The sequence below is a fragment of the Rattus norvegicus genome, chromosome 2 (assembly GCF_036323735.1).
Source record: "Rattus norvegicus strain BN/NHsdMcwi chromosome 2, GRCr8, whole genome shotgun sequence".
NCBI classification, from domain to species: domain Eukaryota; kingdom Metazoa; phylum Chordata; class Mammalia; order Rodentia; family Muridae; genus Rattus; species Rattus norvegicus.
Window position 1 is genome coordinate 53,368,801 of NC_086020.1, and position 18,935 is coordinate 53,387,735.

The 18,935-nt window shown below is 42.5% G+C and overlaps 1 protein-coding gene and 1 long non-coding RNA gene across 8 annotated transcripts in view; one reads left to right on the forward strand and one right to left on the reverse strand.

Annotated features, from left to right (window-relative positions):
* The window catches only part of LOC102547360 (uncharacterized), a 52,570-nt gene extending 41,448 nt beyond the window's left edge, over positions 1 to 11,122 (reverse strand). For all 5 annotated transcript variants that reach the window (XR_010064110.1, XR_001836592.3, XR_590919.4 and 2 more), the window contains exon 1: positions 1 to 11,122. This is a non-coding gene — a long non-coding RNA (uncharacterized LOC102547360).
* Hmgcs1 (3-hydroxy-3-methylglutaryl-CoA synthase 1) overlaps positions 10,657 to 18,935 on the forward strand; it is a 20,351-nt gene continuing 12,072 nt past the window's right edge. Inside the window, exons 1-2 of one of the 3 annotated variants that reach the window (XM_039102122.2) lie at positions 10,657 to 14,112; positions 17,525 to 17,583. In XM_039102122.2, coding sequence (XP_038958050.1) covers positions 14,095 to 14,112; positions 17,525 to 17,583 — 77 coding nt within the window. In that variant the 5' untranslated portion in view covers positions 10,657 to 14,094. The remainder of the gene's footprint in view (positions 14,113 to 17,524; positions 17,584 to 18,935) is intronic. The other 2 variants (NM_017268.2, XM_006231959.3) reach the window with 2 other exon arrangements.

An 18,935-nucleotide genomic window follows, 5' to 3' on the forward strand; every position in this document is an offset into this window, starting at 1 on the left:
CTTGCCCTTTGAAGCCTTGCCCAATAGACTTTGTTTTTCTGAGAAAGTGATCATGGGTGAGGATTTGGTGCTTTGCCTGTGGGCTTAGTAGCCAGCTTTTACTACACAGGCTCAGAAGTTAATACTCATCAGTCAAGCTTATGATCCTCATTATGATGCAATCAGAATGTTGCTTTCAGATAGGATTGCCTGAGAAGCTACAGGCTAACAACATGCAGAACTAAGAACAGGGACCGTCACAAACATCTTTCAATTTTTCCTTTTTAATATTTTCTGTATTTTAATTTTATACGTGAAGATGAAATGGTGGTTATCCTACAAGATATTCAGGAACATAAGAAACGCTGACAAGTGCTTACTGAAGATATCTTGTATAAGCAACGCTGTTTTGTCAGGATTTAAAATTGCTGCCCTTAAAGGAAAAGAGAAGTGAATATCATGCTTGCAGGGCTCCAGTCTAACACACCGCACACCACTTTGGAACTTACTTTAAAATAGTAATTTCCTATATTCCAGCATAAGTTTACTCTCAAAATGGCCACTGTATAACAGCAAATGTTAAGACAAAGAATAGTTATGAATTGGCATGCTCAACTAGTTATCAATATATATATATATTGATATTATATATCAATAATAAAACTGAAGACTTAAGAGAGGAAAGGAGAAGTGAAAGTTTGGCTGCTGTCTTTTCAAAGTATCAGCTGAGGAGATATTCCAAATCACTGCGTCTGTACAGTAAATAGTTCTAACTTTAAAAAGTAGTGAAAATGTATGAAATAGTTAAGTGTGGGGACTTAATTTAATTTTTTTTGGTTTATTCTTATGATTCATGTAGCTGGAATGAAACAAACATTGCATTATTAACTTCTTTTTTTTTTTTTTTCCGGAGCTGAGGACTGAACCCAGGGCCTTGCAAGCGCTCTACCACTGAGCTAAATCCCCAACCCCTATTAACTTCTTAATTATTTAAAAACAGAAGCCATGACCTATTTTATTCATGAAACACTGGGCTAATTGCAGGTAAGCCAGATATAGTTTGTGATTAGCCCTATTCCATAATTTAAAGAATTTTCTGAGATTTTTTAATCTATTATTTAAAAAAAAATTTCTGTGTGTCTCTCTCTGCCCCTCCCCTGTGTGTGTGCATGCCTCTACACATGTAATTTCAATCACACTGTATGCATACACGTGGAGGTCACTGGACAAATTCATGCCCTTGCCTCCCACCTTGTCCGAGGCGGGCCTCTCGTTGCTCACCTCTGTATATGCCAGGCTCTCAGGCCTGAAACTTCTGGGGATTCTCCTACTTCTGCCTCTCACCTCACTCTGGAAGTACTGAACTTACAGACCTGGCCCTGGCTCCTGCTTCCAGAGTTTGTGGAACCGGAAGATCTGAACTGGGGTCCTCACACTTGCACTTTAACTACTGAGCCTCCCCCCCCACCCCAGTCTTTTCTTCCCACAAGCAGAAGATCAGAACAGCAAACCACCTCTCTTTCATGTCACTCCACAGGCTGAGCAAAAGTGCAACTGTGGCTTCTGTTGCAAAGAAGTGAGGCAATCTGGGAACGTTTTCTCACAGCAGCTGAAAGATCTAGAACTGGTGACACAAACCACCGCCTCGGTGTCCTGGAGAGGGCTCTCATCCCTCTGCTGGCTGACCAGACATGCTATCTATCACTCTCCACGTCTCTCCAGCTTTGTCCAAATTGTCTGAGATACTCAGCATTATTTCAAGAAATCCCCTTTCTGTTTAAATCAGCCAGAGTTAGAGTCAGCTACAGTGAGAACTCCCTATGGTTATGTTTAGTATGGTCTCTGTGCTTAATTCCTTGTTAAATCAAAACAACCCCTGACATTATTTTATCCCATACACTGACACTGGGAGGTTATGAATGTGGCATTTTAAGTAACTCGTTAAGAGCCCAACTGTAAGCCAGCAGTGCTGGCATGTTTGTAACCTCAGCACGTGGGAGGCTGCGGCAGGAGAACTGTGGATTTGAGGCCAATTACACGTTGAGGATATACAGGATAGCCTGTCTTAGGGATGGGGAGAGGGTTCAGCTGGTAAGAATGCTCACTAGAGGATAAAAGTGTTTGCCAAGGAGCCTGACAATCTGAGTTTGATCCCCAGTTTCCACACAGTAAGAGCTATATTCTGACCTTTATACAAGTACACATTCACACACACACAGACACATGTCCACACTAACTAAATGTGAGTTTTAAAGATGAAAACCAAAAATTACACCTATGTTCTATTTGGTCTTTGTGAAAGTCACAGAAGTCATATGGAAGTGGCATGACTTCTGTTGAAGGGAGCCATAGAGAAGGAATTATTGTATGCGCCTGGCCATTCCACCCCTTCCCTACTAAACACCCAGAGGCTTCTTTCCCTGGGAAGGACTGACTGACTCATCTAATTAAACGGATGAAGAACTCAAATAGGTAGGTGTGACCCAGCTCTCCTCCTCCTCCTTGTGAGCTCCCTGCCACTTGGCAAGCTGCCAGCATCAGCCCTCCCCATCTGAACGATGCCTGACCTGGGCTATCTGCATCTGAAGGACTAGTCTGTCACTCTGATGCTTGGCATCAGGAAGACCGTGGTTTTTATCTTGACTCTTAGCAGCAATATAGGCAATAATTTAGTCCTACGAGTTGTTTCGGAACTTGACAGGACTGTTCCTTAAACGCTAATAGATCCATGAAAATCATCCCATGAATATTTTCAGAGAAAGACTCTAAAGTCTTTTTGTTTTTTCCTATTCTTTTATTCGGAGCTGGGGACCGAACCCAGAGCCTTGTGCTTGCTAGGCAAGCGCTCTACCACTGAGCCAAATCCCCAACCCCAGAAAGACTCTAAAATCTTAATGTTTTGTTTATTTAGCATATTTTCCTCTCTCTGTCTAGACCCAATCAAAGCAGAAAACACACAGCCATTTAAACAGAAAAGTTCAATATAAAGAATGAACCAAATAAGCAGCTTAACTAATTGAGGGGATAGGTCAAGAAGTAAAGAGAACTTTAGAGGATGTAGAAATAGCAAATCTGAGAAGCAGCCCCTATCTCTGAGTGAGGTAAGTGACAGAAGAGGAGTTCTCTACCACAGTCTAAGCCAGGCTCAAAGTGCAGGAGAGGTGGGCTGGGAATCACTGAAAGATGTGGGCGTCACTGTGGTGGCCTATTCCCTGGAATTTGCTGATAACACATTCATTAGATTGCCAGAGAAAGTGTCTGGGACTAGCCAGTTGCAGAAGGATATGAAATTGCTGAAGGCTGGGAGCCAGTACAAGGAAAGGCCTCAGGTGTCACCATCCCAGCCAGCCTGGGACTCATAGAGACAGTGATCGATACACTAGCAAGAAGAGTTTAATTCCGACATGTTAGGATCCTCCCACTTCAAGGGAGCAGACTATGACAGGGAGCTATATACCTTGCAAACAATTGGGGCAGAATTCAAACAATTGGTAACTAGGCAGGGTATTATTGATGGGGTAAAGTGACCTCCAAGCTGACTCGTAATCAGTGGACCATTCTGGACTTTCCAGGGGGGAACGGTTGGCAGTCAAGGAGAGGTTGGTTGGGAGTTACAGGTGATTTTGTTTGACAGCTTGGTTTGCAGTTGCTCCAGGAACTAACTACTCCCTGGAAGGGAGGGGTCTTTGTGCTTGGAGGTTTTCGGTGCAACTTTCCCACTGGCCTTAGATTGACCCCAAATCTGGCTCTTTCAGATGGACCCTCCTTAAGAAAAAAAAAAAAAAAAACCACCAGAGGGAAACATTCTGGAAACAGAAGATAGTACATTTGTGTGTTACATCTAAATGCCCCCCACACCCCAAGGGCCTTGTGTTGAGGCTTGGTTCCCAGTGAAGTGGTGACTTTCGAGAGGTGGGTGCCAGTGGTATTTCTCATGTCAATAGAGAAATACCCTGGAAGGTCACAGAAGTACCAAGACCCCTCCTCTTTCCACCCTTCATTTCTTAGTCAAAAGATGATCTCTCTTGCTCCGGTACACTTGTGACTCATGCACCCATCATGCAAGGGAACCTCAGCTGCAGCCAAGCCTGAGACCTGAGTCCAGTCCCTAGAACACAACGGTTAACCAGCAGCCAATCGGCTTTCACAGGGGCGGTAATAAAACCCCATTCAACCTCCATGGAGCCTCCAGGCATAGACCTCCACACAGGAAGCAGGCTGGTAGGAGGAACTCCCTTATTGGGGAACCTCCCACATTACACTATAAAAGCCATTATCATTCAGCCATTTATATCTTCTCCATGAACAAAAATTTGAGTGTTTTTAGGAAAACATTGCTAATCATGATCCTTGAGGTATATTCAGGAAAGGCACATGATGCACTTTTGCCCAATGTGATGTCTTCAAAGTCAATGAGAAGTCACTTTGTTCTCCCAAAGAGACTTAGAGAAGGATGTTTGACTCTTTCTTCCAGCCTTTGGGTACAACCGTTGAGGAGATGGCGTCTTAGGATTTCTATTGCTGTGACGAAACACCATGAACAAAAAGCAAGTTGGGGAGGAAAGGGTTTATAATCCTTTCAGCTTATAACTTCTATATCACTGTTCATTACTGAAGAAGTCAGGACAGGAACTCATACGGGGCAGGAACCTGGAGGCAGAAATTGATGCAGAGGCCATAGAGGGGTGCTGCTTACTGGCTTGCTTCACATGGTTTGCTTAGCCTGCTTTCTTATAAAACCCAGGACCACCAACCAGCCCAGGAATGGTGCTACTCACAATGGTCTGGGCCCTCCCCCATTGATTGTTAATTAAGAAAATGCCTTACAGCTGGGTTTTATGGAGGCGTTTCCTCAATTGAAGTCTTTGATGACTCTAACTTGTGTCCAGTTGACACAAAACCAGCCAGTACACATGGCTTTTACATATATTGCCATCAGGGACTGTTGAAAACAGCTACAAATACCACAGGGTGGTGAAGCCAAACTGAAGCACTTGCTCCTAACCTTTAGATGGTACCTGTGGGAACCACTAGGGTTCTCATTCATTCTGGCTTAATGTTGTGGTAGTCTACTAGAGATCCCGTATCTTCTTCCCAGGCATTGGCTGAATGTATTACAGAATACTTCTCTTTTCTTTTCTGTTCTTTTCCAACAAGTTTTTCTTTCAGAAAACTGTAGACCCAGAGCAGGAACAAATTTCTGTTTATGTGTACTTTGGGGCTGTCAACGAGACCTTCCTAGAAGTGGCAAAAAACAAAGCAGCAAACAAAAAACACCACCACCACCAGCAACAACAAAAAACACTTTTTTTTATTTGTTGAGAATTTATACAATGAGTTTTGGTCATATTCATGTTCTCTCCCCTAATGCTTCCTAGATCCACCAGCTTCTTTTTTCACCTAACTTTGTATCCCCATGCACTATGTAGGCCAGTTTATGTTGTACAAATATCCTTAAATGTATGGTCTTTCCCTAGATCATGGTCAATTTATCAAGGGCTACGCTCTTAGAGAAAAACCTTCCTCCTTAGCAGCTAACGATTGCCAATAGCTCCTCGGTTAGGGGTAGGATTGTGCATCCAGTCAGTCAGGAGAAAATGTCAACCTCCCTTTATCTTAACACTCCAAACTTTGACTTGACCTGCTGGGTAGAGAGAGAAGTATCACCACCTTCTTGCATAGAGGGAGGAAATACCCTTCCCTGGGAGTGATTCTTGCCTTTCATCCTTTCTTTTAGATTGCAGAGGGAAGTAAATGATTGCTTGATTATAAAAAGGATTCCTTTACTAGTCTAAAAGTCTTCTGAAGGTGTTTTGGGAGAACACAGTGTACCAGAATTGGCAGCTAAATGGGGAAGGTGTAGAGAGACTGTAAGAAGGGATCCAAAGCCAATTATCTATGCTCTGTGGACAGCAGCATGCCAGGCAGACACCTATACCCAAGGCAGGAGGAAGGGTTTATAACTTAGTTTCTTTCATATTGCTGGGAAGAGATGCCCTATCAAGGAAGCATTTAATTAGGGGCTTGCTTACAGTTTCAGAGGGTGAGCTTATACCCATCATAGCAGGGAACAAGACAGCAGGCAGTTAGGCATGGTGCTAGAGCAGTAGCTGAGAGGTTATATCTGGTCCACGGACAGCAGGCAGAGAGGGGAAAAGAGGAGGAGGAAGTGAGAGAGGAAAGGAGGGAGGGAGAAGGTGGAGGAGGAGAGAGAGAGAAAAGAAGATTTTGGCTTGGCATGGGCTTTTGAACCCTTGAAGCCAATACCCATTGATAAATCTCAAACAAGGCCACACCTCCTAATCCTTCCTAAACAGCCCACCAACTGGGGATCAAGCATTCAAATAAAGCCTGTAAAAGCCATTCTCATTCAAATCATCACAGTTTACATGATAAGATAGGCCAAAGTGGGTCACAGCTTCCTGTAATGTACCTTGGGATTTTTCAAAAACAATTAAAATATCAAATCTCTATTAAGAAATAGTCCTGGGGAGTAGTGGCCCGTCAATATTGAAAAGCTTGTTAAGTATATGAATGGCTTTATTTGTCCTATAGGATTTGGAATGAGTGTCAAGACTCACCTGGTGGATAAAGTGCCTTTTATGAATAAGGTAGCTACAGTCAGCTCAGTTGGATCTCTACAGAAAGTATCTTGCCTTACATTTGTTCTTTTAAGGTATTTAATCGTCTTATTTCTCAGACTTTAACATTCATGTATGTTTGTGTTCTGTGACTAGCGTAGGAAGAACTCACTTGAAATCACACTTCATAAGTGAAGCCACTGAGGGCTGGCTACTGTCCTAATGCATTCCTCCTTCCATAGATCCCAAGTAAGGGATAATACTGCGGTTTTCTTAGTCCTAAGCTGAGTGCTGCTGTAGATGTTCTGTTAACTTTAGTGGGCAGAGTCTCACTGGAGGAAAGGGTCACTGGCGACAGGCTTCAGATTTCGTAGGCTGGTCTCGTGGTCTGTCCATTCTCTGCCTCAGGACTGCACACAGAGTGGAATGAGCCACCTCCCCCTCCCTTCACCCTTCCCCTCTCCACCATCATGGACTTGTCACTTAGATGTGATCAAAACACAAACCCTTCCTTCCTTAAGTTGTTTTGTCGGGTATTTTGTTATGGCAACAAGGAAAAAAGATAATGAACATAAAATCTACAATGAGGTGCCTCGGAAGGACTTGAAAACTTGATTATTGTAAAGACTAAGTTGACACCTACTACAGTAGAGTCAGAAGGAAGTCACTCTGAAGAAGCAACAGTTACCCAGGCATTAAGATTCGACTTTAACATGACTAATAATGAGAAATGATATCGAGAAATAGATATACTGATGACTGGTCATGAACTGATTATCTTTGAAAGATGTCATAGCTATAAATGCTGACTGTGGCCAGTTAAATATGATCCTCAGAAGAAAGGTAATTAGCGGGGTTGATATTTAAACCCTCTAAAAAAAAAAAAAGAAAGGTAATTAGCAGTGAACTTCATGTTCTCTCAATTCACTGTAAAGCTAGCCTTAAAGTGGTATTGGTTAATTTGGTAGCTTTATGGCCCTAGTATAGCTCTATTATAACTGGTATAGTTGACTGTATTGAAAAACAAATATATTTTGTTATCTCAACCCAAAAGCTTAAAGGAGCTCTAACTCCCCTTTCAATTTGATGTCTTGCCAATGTTTTGACAATTACTTGGCTTTCTTTGCAGGTGAGTCTAGAAAGTGAGCTGTGTGGGTTTTGGTGGTTGAGTCTCTTTTTGTACTCTCAACAGTAAACTGGCATTCTGATTTTATAAATCACTTTCTAGGCTAATAAGGTATGTCCCTCAAAGATGGACATATGGCAAATGACGTCTTCCAAGTCCAACACAAACATTATCATTCTACACAATAAGATTCTCCAGGATAAGGGATGATGTGCTCTGAGGCCTTATTCACTGGCTACTATTCCCACTTACACTCCACAATTATAATTTAATAAAAAAAAGAGTGGAAGGGACATAGGTTTGGGAGTCGCTGGGGTTAAATGGGAGAACCAAGTTATGTAAGGCATTTGTTATAATCCCCGGGAAATAGCAGGCATTCAGCAAACACTTAGTGCTGACAACATAGAGCACCGTCAAGACTCAGTGTGGGGAGGACCCAACACTCAATTCACTCCTTTTCTTCTTGGCAATATACAGGGAAACACTGCATCTGATCAACACTACCAATACGACAACAAGCCCAATACAATAGAGCATTGGTTGTTATTCATTGCAACTTTGATCCACTTTACCTTGGTTTAAATGTCAGTTCCTACATTCTATCATTTATGAATCCCTTTCTCTGAAATAACCACCCTTTCTTCCTCTCTCTCCTGTCTGCTACCCTAGCAACTGTGTGGGAAACTTGTTAGTTTTTCAAAACGCAGTTTATACATGGGCCTCAGTTTGCTGTTGTACACTCACTTGCCCGAGTGCACATGCACGTGCGCACGGACACACACACACACACACACACACACACACACACACACACCTACCTCAGGGCCTCAGCCTCTAAGTCCTCTCCTGCCATTTCTCTGTCCCTAGGGCTTTATAAAGTCTGGCAACTCTCATCCCTCAAGACTCACTGTAAGTGTCACCACTTCAGAGATCTTTCCTAACTATCTCCTGTATGTCCTCACGTTAGAGTCATCTTTTGTTTTAGCGCTGTGAATTATTTTCCTGAGTATCACTGAACGACAGCTCAGCTTCTTTACCGTTTCTGGTGTGGTGTTCTGTCTTCAGCCACTAACCTGAATAAAGTCAGAAACTCCTATCTTGTTTCCCTGCACAAAACTCTTGAACTGGACACACAACAGACCTCCGTTAAGATGTATGAATGAGATAAGTAACAAGCAACATCTGTTCTGGAAAGCCTTAACTACCCAACTGGGTGAAATACTCTCCCTTTGAACTTCTATTGTCCTCTGGGCACTCTTCTCTGTGCAGCGTTTGAGCTAGACGGTCATTGATAATCACACTATTTGAAAAATACCTTTCATGCACTCTTCCATGGTTAGCGAGGCTTTCAAGGACAGTGTAGGGAAGGAGGAAGGACACGTTATAACATTCTAGAGAGAAGTAGCGTTAGAAACAAGTCTGAGTTGATGGTGGGCATGCCCAGGCCATTGAGTTTTCCACACACTTCCCATTAAGAATTCGCCCTCCTGCTCTGGAAGGAAGAGTATCTCCCTAGGAACCTTGTGCCTACTTTGGCGCTTAGCAATAAGCCTGAAGCACTATTGGGCCATCGGGCAGTAAGAAGGCCTACAGCTCCCTCAGGTTGGGTAATATACAAGGATTGACTCTAGAAGCCCTTTAGGAAACCCTGAGCTGACATTCTAGTTGGTGAGATTGAGGGGGTTTGTTGAAAAAAACAAAAACAAGCAAACAAACAAAAAACCCAACAACAACTGAGAGAAAATGTGGTTGAGTGACGTTGTGGGGCCGCTGAGGCTAGATTACTCTAAGTTTTAGTGTTCCATGAATTAGGGTAAAGAGCCAATACACAAACCCATAACTGAGGCTGAGCCCCTCTACTGATAACTATCAACAGAAAGCTCCTTAGACGCCATCTTACCAATACAGCGCTCAAGAAGCAGCCCTCATGTGAAATTAAACATTTAACTGACTGCATTCTTAAAGAGGACAGGACTGAAACACCTTTCATGGGTGGACCTGAAGGTTCTTCCGACTCTACTCTTTCCTACACGATACCTGAGGTAGAAACCAGAAAGCTCAGATTTCTTACAGAAAAATCCATCATTTACCTTTTGCCCTTGTGTTGTAGATGAAACCCAGCCCTCTGCCCTGTTCTCTTTTTCCCAACTTCTACCCTTTATTCCATACTCTTTGGGGACAGAGACTGTATTTTCCCATTCTTTTTCCTGTGTTTAGAACACATGGGAGTCACAAACATAAGCTACAGGCATATTTTTACAGTTTGTGGTAACCACACTAAAAAAAATATCAACAATATATTTATTTAACACAAGGTGACCAAAATGCTATCGTTTCATTACAATATATAGCCAATTTTGAGTGACTGAGATATGTAAAGATCACACCCCACTCCTGCTGTGTGTGTGTGTGTGTGTGTGTGTGTGTGTGTGTGTGTGTGTGTACCAAGTTTTCTAGATCAGGTTAGCCTCTGGGATGGCTTTTACAACATGTCTCACGTAATTAATGCTTGCCTTATTAACAACATAGGTTCGAGGCAGTTTCCGCCACAGAACTAAGGGTAAACCCACAGGGTAAATTTATAATACTGAACCTTATTATATCTCCTGGATCCTTAACAAGCTTCACTTTCCTTCCAAAGTAGGGCACTATGACAGATTATACTTCCTCTGATGAATGGCATATAAAGTGTTTAAGCGACAATGTTTACCACTGAGTTTTAGAACATTATAATAAAATGTGTTAATAAGTTATAACCAGGGTACTGGTCTTCATGCTTTGTCAAAAACTGTGGCTCAGAAAACTCCAAGTGTTAACTGAATAAAAGGTGTTTCCAGAACTTTGTTCTTTTGACACATGATTACCAAACAGTTCTAAACTTCCAGTTTTACCCTTGGACTTTGAATTGTGACATAGCCTATAAATGTCTAGAACACAGCAAAGAACTTCTGTTGAACTACTAAATTTTTTTTGAGTTAGAATTTTTGTTTTATTTATATTTGTAAAAAAAGAAAGGAAAGAACAGAAAAAAAATGACAAAAAAAATCCCCCCACAAGAAAACAGCCATCTAAAACACAACCAAGCAAACCTTTGCCTTCACTTTATCTTTGCTTCTGGTTCTGGCTATTGTTTTAAAAAAGTAATAAAAAGTCTAGGTTTGCTTTCAGACTCCGAGTATGTGGGGGGGCTGCAGAACTCTGATTGATCATGTGTCCATGTCTTGGTAAGGTTGTTCTGTGTTGTCTTAAAATCACGCCTCAGACCCGGAATGCTTTTGAGGAGGGTGCTTTGCAAGGCCTCTGACCTCAGAGGATGTGTTTGTGCCACATTCTGTTCTGCTGTCTATCTGGGTCCCTGATCGAGTCCACGAAAAAGATCTGGTTGAATATCATCAGACTCGGCTAATGTGTTTGTTCCAGGTTCTGCACTTTTTTTTTTCTTTAAATCATAGCCATATGGTAAATTTTCTATTTTGTTCCCGTTCTCATTTACTGATGAACATGCAGTAGGTGTTTCTTGGAAAAGGCCAACTTTTATTAAAATACTTCTGCAAGAAAACTTAAAAACCCAAAAAGCAAAAAGAAAATTTAAAGTCTTTTGCACAATAAATATATGTATATAGAGTTGGTATTTTCTTTGTCTGGTGTAAGGAAGTATAATATTTTATAAAATTTTAGAGTCTGTTTTCTTAATTCAATTAAGGCGCTGCCTGTCTACTTACTAATCTGTTTTGTTGTCCATTGCTCTGCTTTGCTAAACTGAAAATTACTGAGATCAAGAAGGCACTGTGTGCCTGCCTGGTGGGCACTGCAGCTTCGCTGAGATGTCCATCTCACGACAACCTGGCGAGTCATTTCTCACTGTACACTTACACATATTTGCACTCCCTGTTCAAGAGCAAAGCTCCTCTTCCTTACATTTATCCTCCCTGACTTTCAAAACATTCCCATAAGCCAGGAAATTTAGCTCCCCGGGCCTACCCAAAAAGCTGTTTACCACAACCAAGTGATGCCTTTCTCTCTATCATCTAGTAACTGTTACGCTGTTTTATTCTAGGATAAAATGGATATTGGGGGGGGGGGGCTATATGATGGAGTAATAGCAGTTAATTAAATGGCCTCTGCTCTCTCAGTAACTCAGGCCATTCCTTCACAGTGGTGCCATGGCCAACATATTTTGATACTTTATGGTTGAGACTGTGTTACTGGGTCACGTGAACCAGAGTTTCTTGAAAAGAGCTACTGTTGAAGATCTTGTAGTCCGGCTGATTAGAACGCTGTGTTTATGGGGACTTGGAATGTTGGTGACCCAGGGCCAGAACGACCTTAAGATAACTTAGTTCCCATATAGCCATTCACCACCCTCCTCTGTATATCTGACCTGCCTCTCTTTTGGCTATCAGGTAACAGCTTCTGTATGTAATAACAAGGTAGGTAACTACTTTTCACCAACCCAAATGAAAAATGTCATCACATAGCACATGACGCCTCAGCAGACATTTTTCCTGAACACTGTAGCGACATACTTCATCAAGGGATGATTTTTTGTAAATGCTTTCACTGGTTTTGCTCTAAAGTTGTAACAGTTCATGTGGCTTCTTGTGCAGTGGAACATGTCTTTCAGGGAAACACATACCCAGGTTTCCAGCCATGGTTACTCATATTTAGTTTAGATAAAACAAAACAAAAACAATAACACCTCTTATTCCCTTTGGGGCAAGACCTGTTTTGCTTAGCAAGTTAGCATCTGGAGTGTACAATAAACTCCACACAGCAGTAGTGGTATAAAACACTGAATTATCAATAGCCCTTATCAACAGTTCTGGGATGGGTATCGGAATTAAGATAAGTAAAGTTACTAATACAGTTCTGAACCTCCCTCATCCAACCTCACCAAAGCTAAGTAGTATAGTTTCTCTGTTTGGATCAAGTGCCTAGCCAGAAAAAACAAAAAACAAAAACACTCCCCAAAACAAAAAAACCAAAACTCAAAAACAACAAATAAAACAAAACACTGACTTGTATAGACTTCCCTTCTCAGACAAGACCTGCATCATTTTCATTGACCCCTAAACCCTAAAATATGTATTTTAGGTTTACTTGTTGTCTCAATTGCAGTTTCTATAAAAGCCAACGAAGTTTTGAATTGGACACTTAGAATACTTACAAATTTAGAAATTATGAGTGAAGTATTATGCTATAACTTGTGATGAAGACACACTTTGCTGCTCTGGAAACTAGAAAGAGTCAAGATTGAATTCAAATCAAGTATTTAAAATATTTTACAGGTGAAGCCTAGCTGAGGTTGCTAAGCAACCTGACAGCCTCCCAAGCAGGGACCAACTCACCTCCCACACTTGACCATCTCTCCCCAGTAGTGGGACGCGGAGTCGCCATTGGTCCCTAGCTCCTCTCACTGACCTTCAATTGGTCGGAGAACCTCTCACTCCGCTCCCGTTGGCTCTCGCCGTCTCTCGCCGTCCCGTCATTGGCAGGCTTGTTCTCGGGCCACCCTACGTCACCGTCTCACCCCACTTCCCAGGTCCTCCGACTTTGTTCCCACCCCTTCCCCCGCCCTTCCAGCAGCGAGGGAAAACCCTAGCGAGTCACCGCCCCTCATTTTCCTCCCATTGGCAGAGAGTGGGTCGAGGGGCGGGCACTGCCGAGCGACTCTGAGTCCGGTGATTGGCTGAGATAGCTGCTGTCCTGCCCTCTGTCCCCTCCCGGCATTGCCGGAGTCGGGTGGGTCGGTGGCTATAAAGCTGCTGAGGGCGGGAGGCACAGTCTACTGTCCTCCGTCCTTTGCTCCGTTCTACTCCCAGGGTCCGATCGCGTTTGGGTGAGTGTCCCGCGCGGGGCCAGCCAGCCGACCGCCGAGACCGCGGGCGGCGTGTGCTGGGAAGAGGCAGTGTCCTTGACTAGGCCGGAAGGCACTGCGCTCTGGTCAGGGCTATGGCGTGGACCGGGTCCTGGAGGATAGGGCTCAGGGAGCGGGTTTGTGCGGGAGCTAGAGGGCTTGGGGACCCCGGTCCGCTGAGAGGCGGAGGAGGGGACCCGGGCTCCACTGTAGGCAGGCGGGACTCAGAGAGAAGGCAAAGGGCGTTGAGAGCCTGGTGTTCTGATGACATAGTCAGAAGTCGGAGTCGCCTTAGAGGTGCCTGTGACCACCGAAGTGGGGGCGTCAGCAGGGGATGAGAATGGAGCTGGGCTGTCAGAGCTTTCCTCGGGTTAATTAATCGTAGACCCCAAAGGGATGGGGAAGCTCAGGTTCAGAGGGAGGGTTGTAGGTCGGCAGGGGGTGTGTCCTGCCTCCATTTACAGCATTGATGAGAGGAAGTGGGCAGTGTTACTTTTCCCCAATTCAGGTGCAAGAAATCACAATTGTGATTTAGGCCTAGCCAAGGATTGATGGTCTGGACACCTTTGGTACGTGGCTTGCTTTAAAATCTAAGATTAGTGAGCTCGGCACCTCCCCCTTTCCCTCCCCTCCCTCTCCTTTTTCCCCTCCCTCCCTGCTAATAAATTCATGGTTTGGTTAGTAACAACCAGCCTTAAGTGTTATAAAGATGTGATGGCTTTACCGGCACACAGACTTTGGGTTAGATCAAGGAAGTTTCAAAGCTAGGTGTATGGAAATCTTTGGAAACGTGACTATCTTTGACCAGTGGTAGAGAAAGAATTGCTTTGCAACATTGTGGAGGAGGGAATTGGAGAGTAGAAGGCAGGAGGTTGTCCTTCTTGCCAAGCCTGTCCCTGTGGCCTTTGGCCTCAGGCCATCTCTGGCTGAGATCTCTACCCACCTCTACTGCAACCCCTCCCTCCTGCTGGTGTTGAGGCAGAACCCCCAGGGGAGTGTTCTGTATTTAGGGTTGAATCACTAGAAGCAAGGGCACGCTTTCCGTGCTGTGGTTGAAATTTTTATTGTACAGATTCCATTGGACAGGAGACAGACTGCAAGTCCCTGGTGGATATCTGCAAGTGACTCTTAGCGGGTTGAAACTTCTAAACAGTTCATGTTCTTTGATCAGACTTTTACGTTTCAGTTATTTTTGCATGGAGATGGAGAGCAAGAATAGCCTGTTTCGTGAATTAGGAGGAGAGGCTGTTTGCTTTCTAAATGAGCAAGTTTCCCCTTCAGTGTAATGCTCTCATTAGGGAAGAGGGAGTATATAAAGATTATGTCTGAAGTCACCTGGGCCTTGCTTTTAATGTTTGTCTTCATAAGCAGTCCTCCTGCTTATTCATATCATTTAACTGATGGACTTATCTCTGAGGTTTTTTTTTTTTTTAACAGATTTTTAGATGCATTGTTTTTAGAAGAAATGGAAAAATCCCAAGGTGTTGATGGAATGTGGGTTTTCTGGGTCTTCTAGAATGATTTAATTCGTGGCTGGACTTTTCATTAGCCAGGGGATCTGTGGCTGAAGGAGATAATGGACTATGTATCAGAGTCGGTTACATTTTTTTACATTTATGTAAGCTGAGCGGTCAGAGGTGACTATACTTTCATTTAGAATAAAACATAGCCTCAGTACTTGATGGCCGGTCCGAGAGAGCCATATAGCAGACAGCTGTGCTGCTTTTAGATTAAAAAGGTTGAGAAACATGGCTGCGGAATAGCCCCAGGCTCTTAATCTGTTCATCCTAATGCTTGGTACTTGTTGATGTTCCCTTAATGTCTGCCAACTGAGCAATAAAGAGAAACCAACCTTTTAAAGTTCACCCTTTGGAGGGTTTATGGTTGCGAGTGAGTTCATGTGAGAAAGCGTGAAAGACTGGCGGATGCCCTGATTCCATTTGCGCTCCATACAGTGCTCAGATTAGGATCTGGGCATGATTCAAACCTCCCCTTTGCTTTGAACAGTAGTGGTAGGAAGCCAATTTCTTTAAACTCCTAGACACTGTTTGGCCCAATACCCTTAGTTTATCTCAAAAGTGATAGCACAACTTACTGATAAGAGGTATTTGAGTCTAAAAAGAAGTCCTGCGGTTGTTATAATTCCAAATTCACCTAATCTTTAAGTGTTCTTTACTCTTAAGTTTCTACCACTGCTCAATAGTTCAGAAGAATCAGATAGCTGGACATGGTGCATACCCTTAGTCTCAGTACTCAGTGAGGCAGATCCAAAAGAACTTGAATCTCTGCAAGTTCAAAGCCAGCCTAGTCTACATAGTGAATTCCAGGGCAGCCACAACTACATACAGGAACCCTGTCTCAAGAAACAAACAAAAAGAATCAAAATATACTGTCCAATGCAGATAGAAAGACTCCTCATAACTAATATTTCGGTGGTGTACGCTTTACTGACTTTAGTGTGAATGATGTGTCTGTATAGAAATACAGGTCCTTGATTAGAAAACTGATTTATCTAGGAAAGTTTTAGACTTTCTAATAGTTTTTGCTCATGTGCTCCTAAAGAAAGATGAACGCTGTAAATACCCTGTTTTCTCTCCATCAGCAAGTAACTTCTTACGTTTATTAAGGTCCAGGGTGTGCTAGATTAGGTTATCTGGGTACTTGTTTGAATCAAGGGTGGGAAGTGAGTTAAAGGGAGAAATCCTGGTGAGTCACTTTCTGCAAAGAAAATAGTATCAACTCTAGACAGTCTGATCAGCCTTGGCCAAATTCAGAATGTCTGTATTGTGATTGCCTTTGCTGTGGTGTGTGTGGATGCTAACAGTTCTTTAGCTGATCCACGACCATTCCTTTTAACACTTTCTCTGAAAAGATGTTACAGTCTTTCTTTGGACTTTGGCAGTATAAGTTGGGTATTCTTTATCAGAAATGTGTGGGTCTGAAATAAGTGTTTCATGTTTTAAAACATTTGCAGATAGATAGATACATAGATAGATAGATATTTTGTAGTCAAGATCCAATTCTAAAGGTGAAATTTATGTTTTACATGCACCTAACACATGAAATCTGAAGATAGAATATTTGTATTGTTGGGTGCATTTCACTGACAGGTCACATGAGTTCAGGTGAGCCTTCTACATAGCATTCAAAAACTTGGATTTTGGTGTGCTTAGGTTTCAAGCTTTTTAGATTAAAGATCCAGAACTGCACCCTCCTAGCAACTGGAGAATCGGATCAAAAGCTTAAACCTCTCTGATAGGTTTTTCTCCAAAGTGCCATTTACTGCCGCTTTTCTTTCAGATCATACGATGTCACGTACATTGCCTGTAATTAGCCCTACAGCCCTCTATTTCTTTCTTGCTTAGATTCTTTCTTTGTGTCTTTTTCCTTCCCTACTTTTTCTCCTTAGTTTAAAATAGAAAGAGGACTGAGGGTGTGGCCAGTGCTTGACTAGTTTAAGGGAGTCCCTAGATTTGATCCCAGCAGTCAAGAATAACAAGTAGAAAAGGCATATAGTAACATTTAGAGGACATGCTTTTGATACAAATTATAGTCATGGCTTCAAGACCCTAGTAAGTTACTTTATTTCAACGTGGGGAGGAATGGTATTTTCTACCCTACTGAGAAATGGTCTTGACTTGGCCTGCTTAATTTCCAGAGAGACCACAGCATAATTTGAGACAAAGGATAAACAGTAAGCTATTCTCTGAAAGTGTATGTGTAATGTTGTAATCAAAGCCCCCCTCATCCCCCTCCCCAATGTAGTGATCTCATTTCTTACAAATTCAGGGTTTACTTATGCCTATATAAGGACTGATCAAGGGCAAGCATTCTATAAATTTTAAGAACTACACTCGTTGAATTGTTTTTTTCTTAATATAATACAGATAAGGAAGTCCCTGTTTTAACTTTCTGAATTGAAGTCATTGATTTGCATAGTGCCTTATGACTTTAAAAGAGGTTCTCATTTGAAACTTCTAGTGCCTGAAGGAGGAACCGGTGACAGACCTGGAGACTACAGTTCTCTGTCCTTCACACAGGTATGGCACCAGTGCTGCTTCTTAAGGAAGGTGTTTTCTCTAAGGGGTGCGATTTTGATCCTAGCTAATAACAGTTTGTATGTGCTACATAGGCTTTTCTTTTCCCTCCCGCTCCTTCCCTTTTTCACCGTGTCACCTGGCTGGAAGGATGCGCCTGCTTCTCCCAAATGGTTTAAGGCATGTAGGCTTAGAGCCATACTTTCCTAAAACTATGTGTTACTTTTACAAATTAGTTAATGCTATACATGTGTCTAGAGACTTACTAATTTTATATCTAAAAGTTAGTGTTTACTTGTAAAATGAAAAATAGAGGTAATAAAACGTAGCCATATAACTTAATCTGAAATAATCAACAGGCATAGCAGCCAATCGGGCTGGCTGGCTGGCTTGTTTGCTTGCTCATGCATGCATGCATTCATTCGTTCGTTTGTTTATTTGCTGTTTGTTAGTTTGATGCAGGATCTTATTTGGTAACTGATTCAGTTCTTCTGCCTCAGCCTCCCAAATGCTGCGATTTCACACCACACTCTGTGTTAATAATGCTTTTTAAATTACAGTTTCAAAAGACACTTATCTGGCTCGGGTGAGTCCATGGATGCATGAGAATAGATGGGAGTTGCAGTGTTCCGATCAGCACCCTGATTATGTGCAGTGTAATATGTATATGTAGCACCATTTCTCATGAGAAACAGATGCTGACCCTAAACAGCAAAGGAAAAGCTTTGAGAATTTGCAGTGGCTAAAAACTGGGAGGCATAGTTTAGTTTAGGACAGAGCTGGAGTGGAGTGCAGAGCTTTGCTAGGAGACTGTTATCATAGCCAAGACCCCAAAGCTGTCTGTCTCAGCCATTGAGGAAAGTCACAACAAGATTTCTTGCCTGTCTTTGTTAGGACTTGTAGTGAAGGGTGTGGTCTCTCTGGGGAGTGGAAGAGACCTCCTAAGGGTGCTTGCTGGCTGGAAGACTTGGGCAGTCCACCAGAGCCTTGTGGGTAGGCACCGTTAATACAGTTGAGGCTGAAGGGAGAAACCTTTGTATTTTATTACAAATGCAGAGTCCTCACTATGCTACTCTGTTTAATAATTGCAAGTTCACAACTGTGAAAGATAATCCACCTTATTAACAAAAATTTAAGCGGTATGTTTTTAACTGTTAGATTTTCAAAATTCTATTTAGAAAAGTATGTTCTTAAGTACAGGTAATTAAACAGAACATCTCTTTCATTGACCAGATAAGGAGCCAACACGCTATTATAAAAATTTAATCCCAATCCAAGGTTTCTACCCCACCTTTAACCATTTAGTTTCTGGATAAAAGACACATATGACGTTTAATGTATAGCAAGCCTTAATC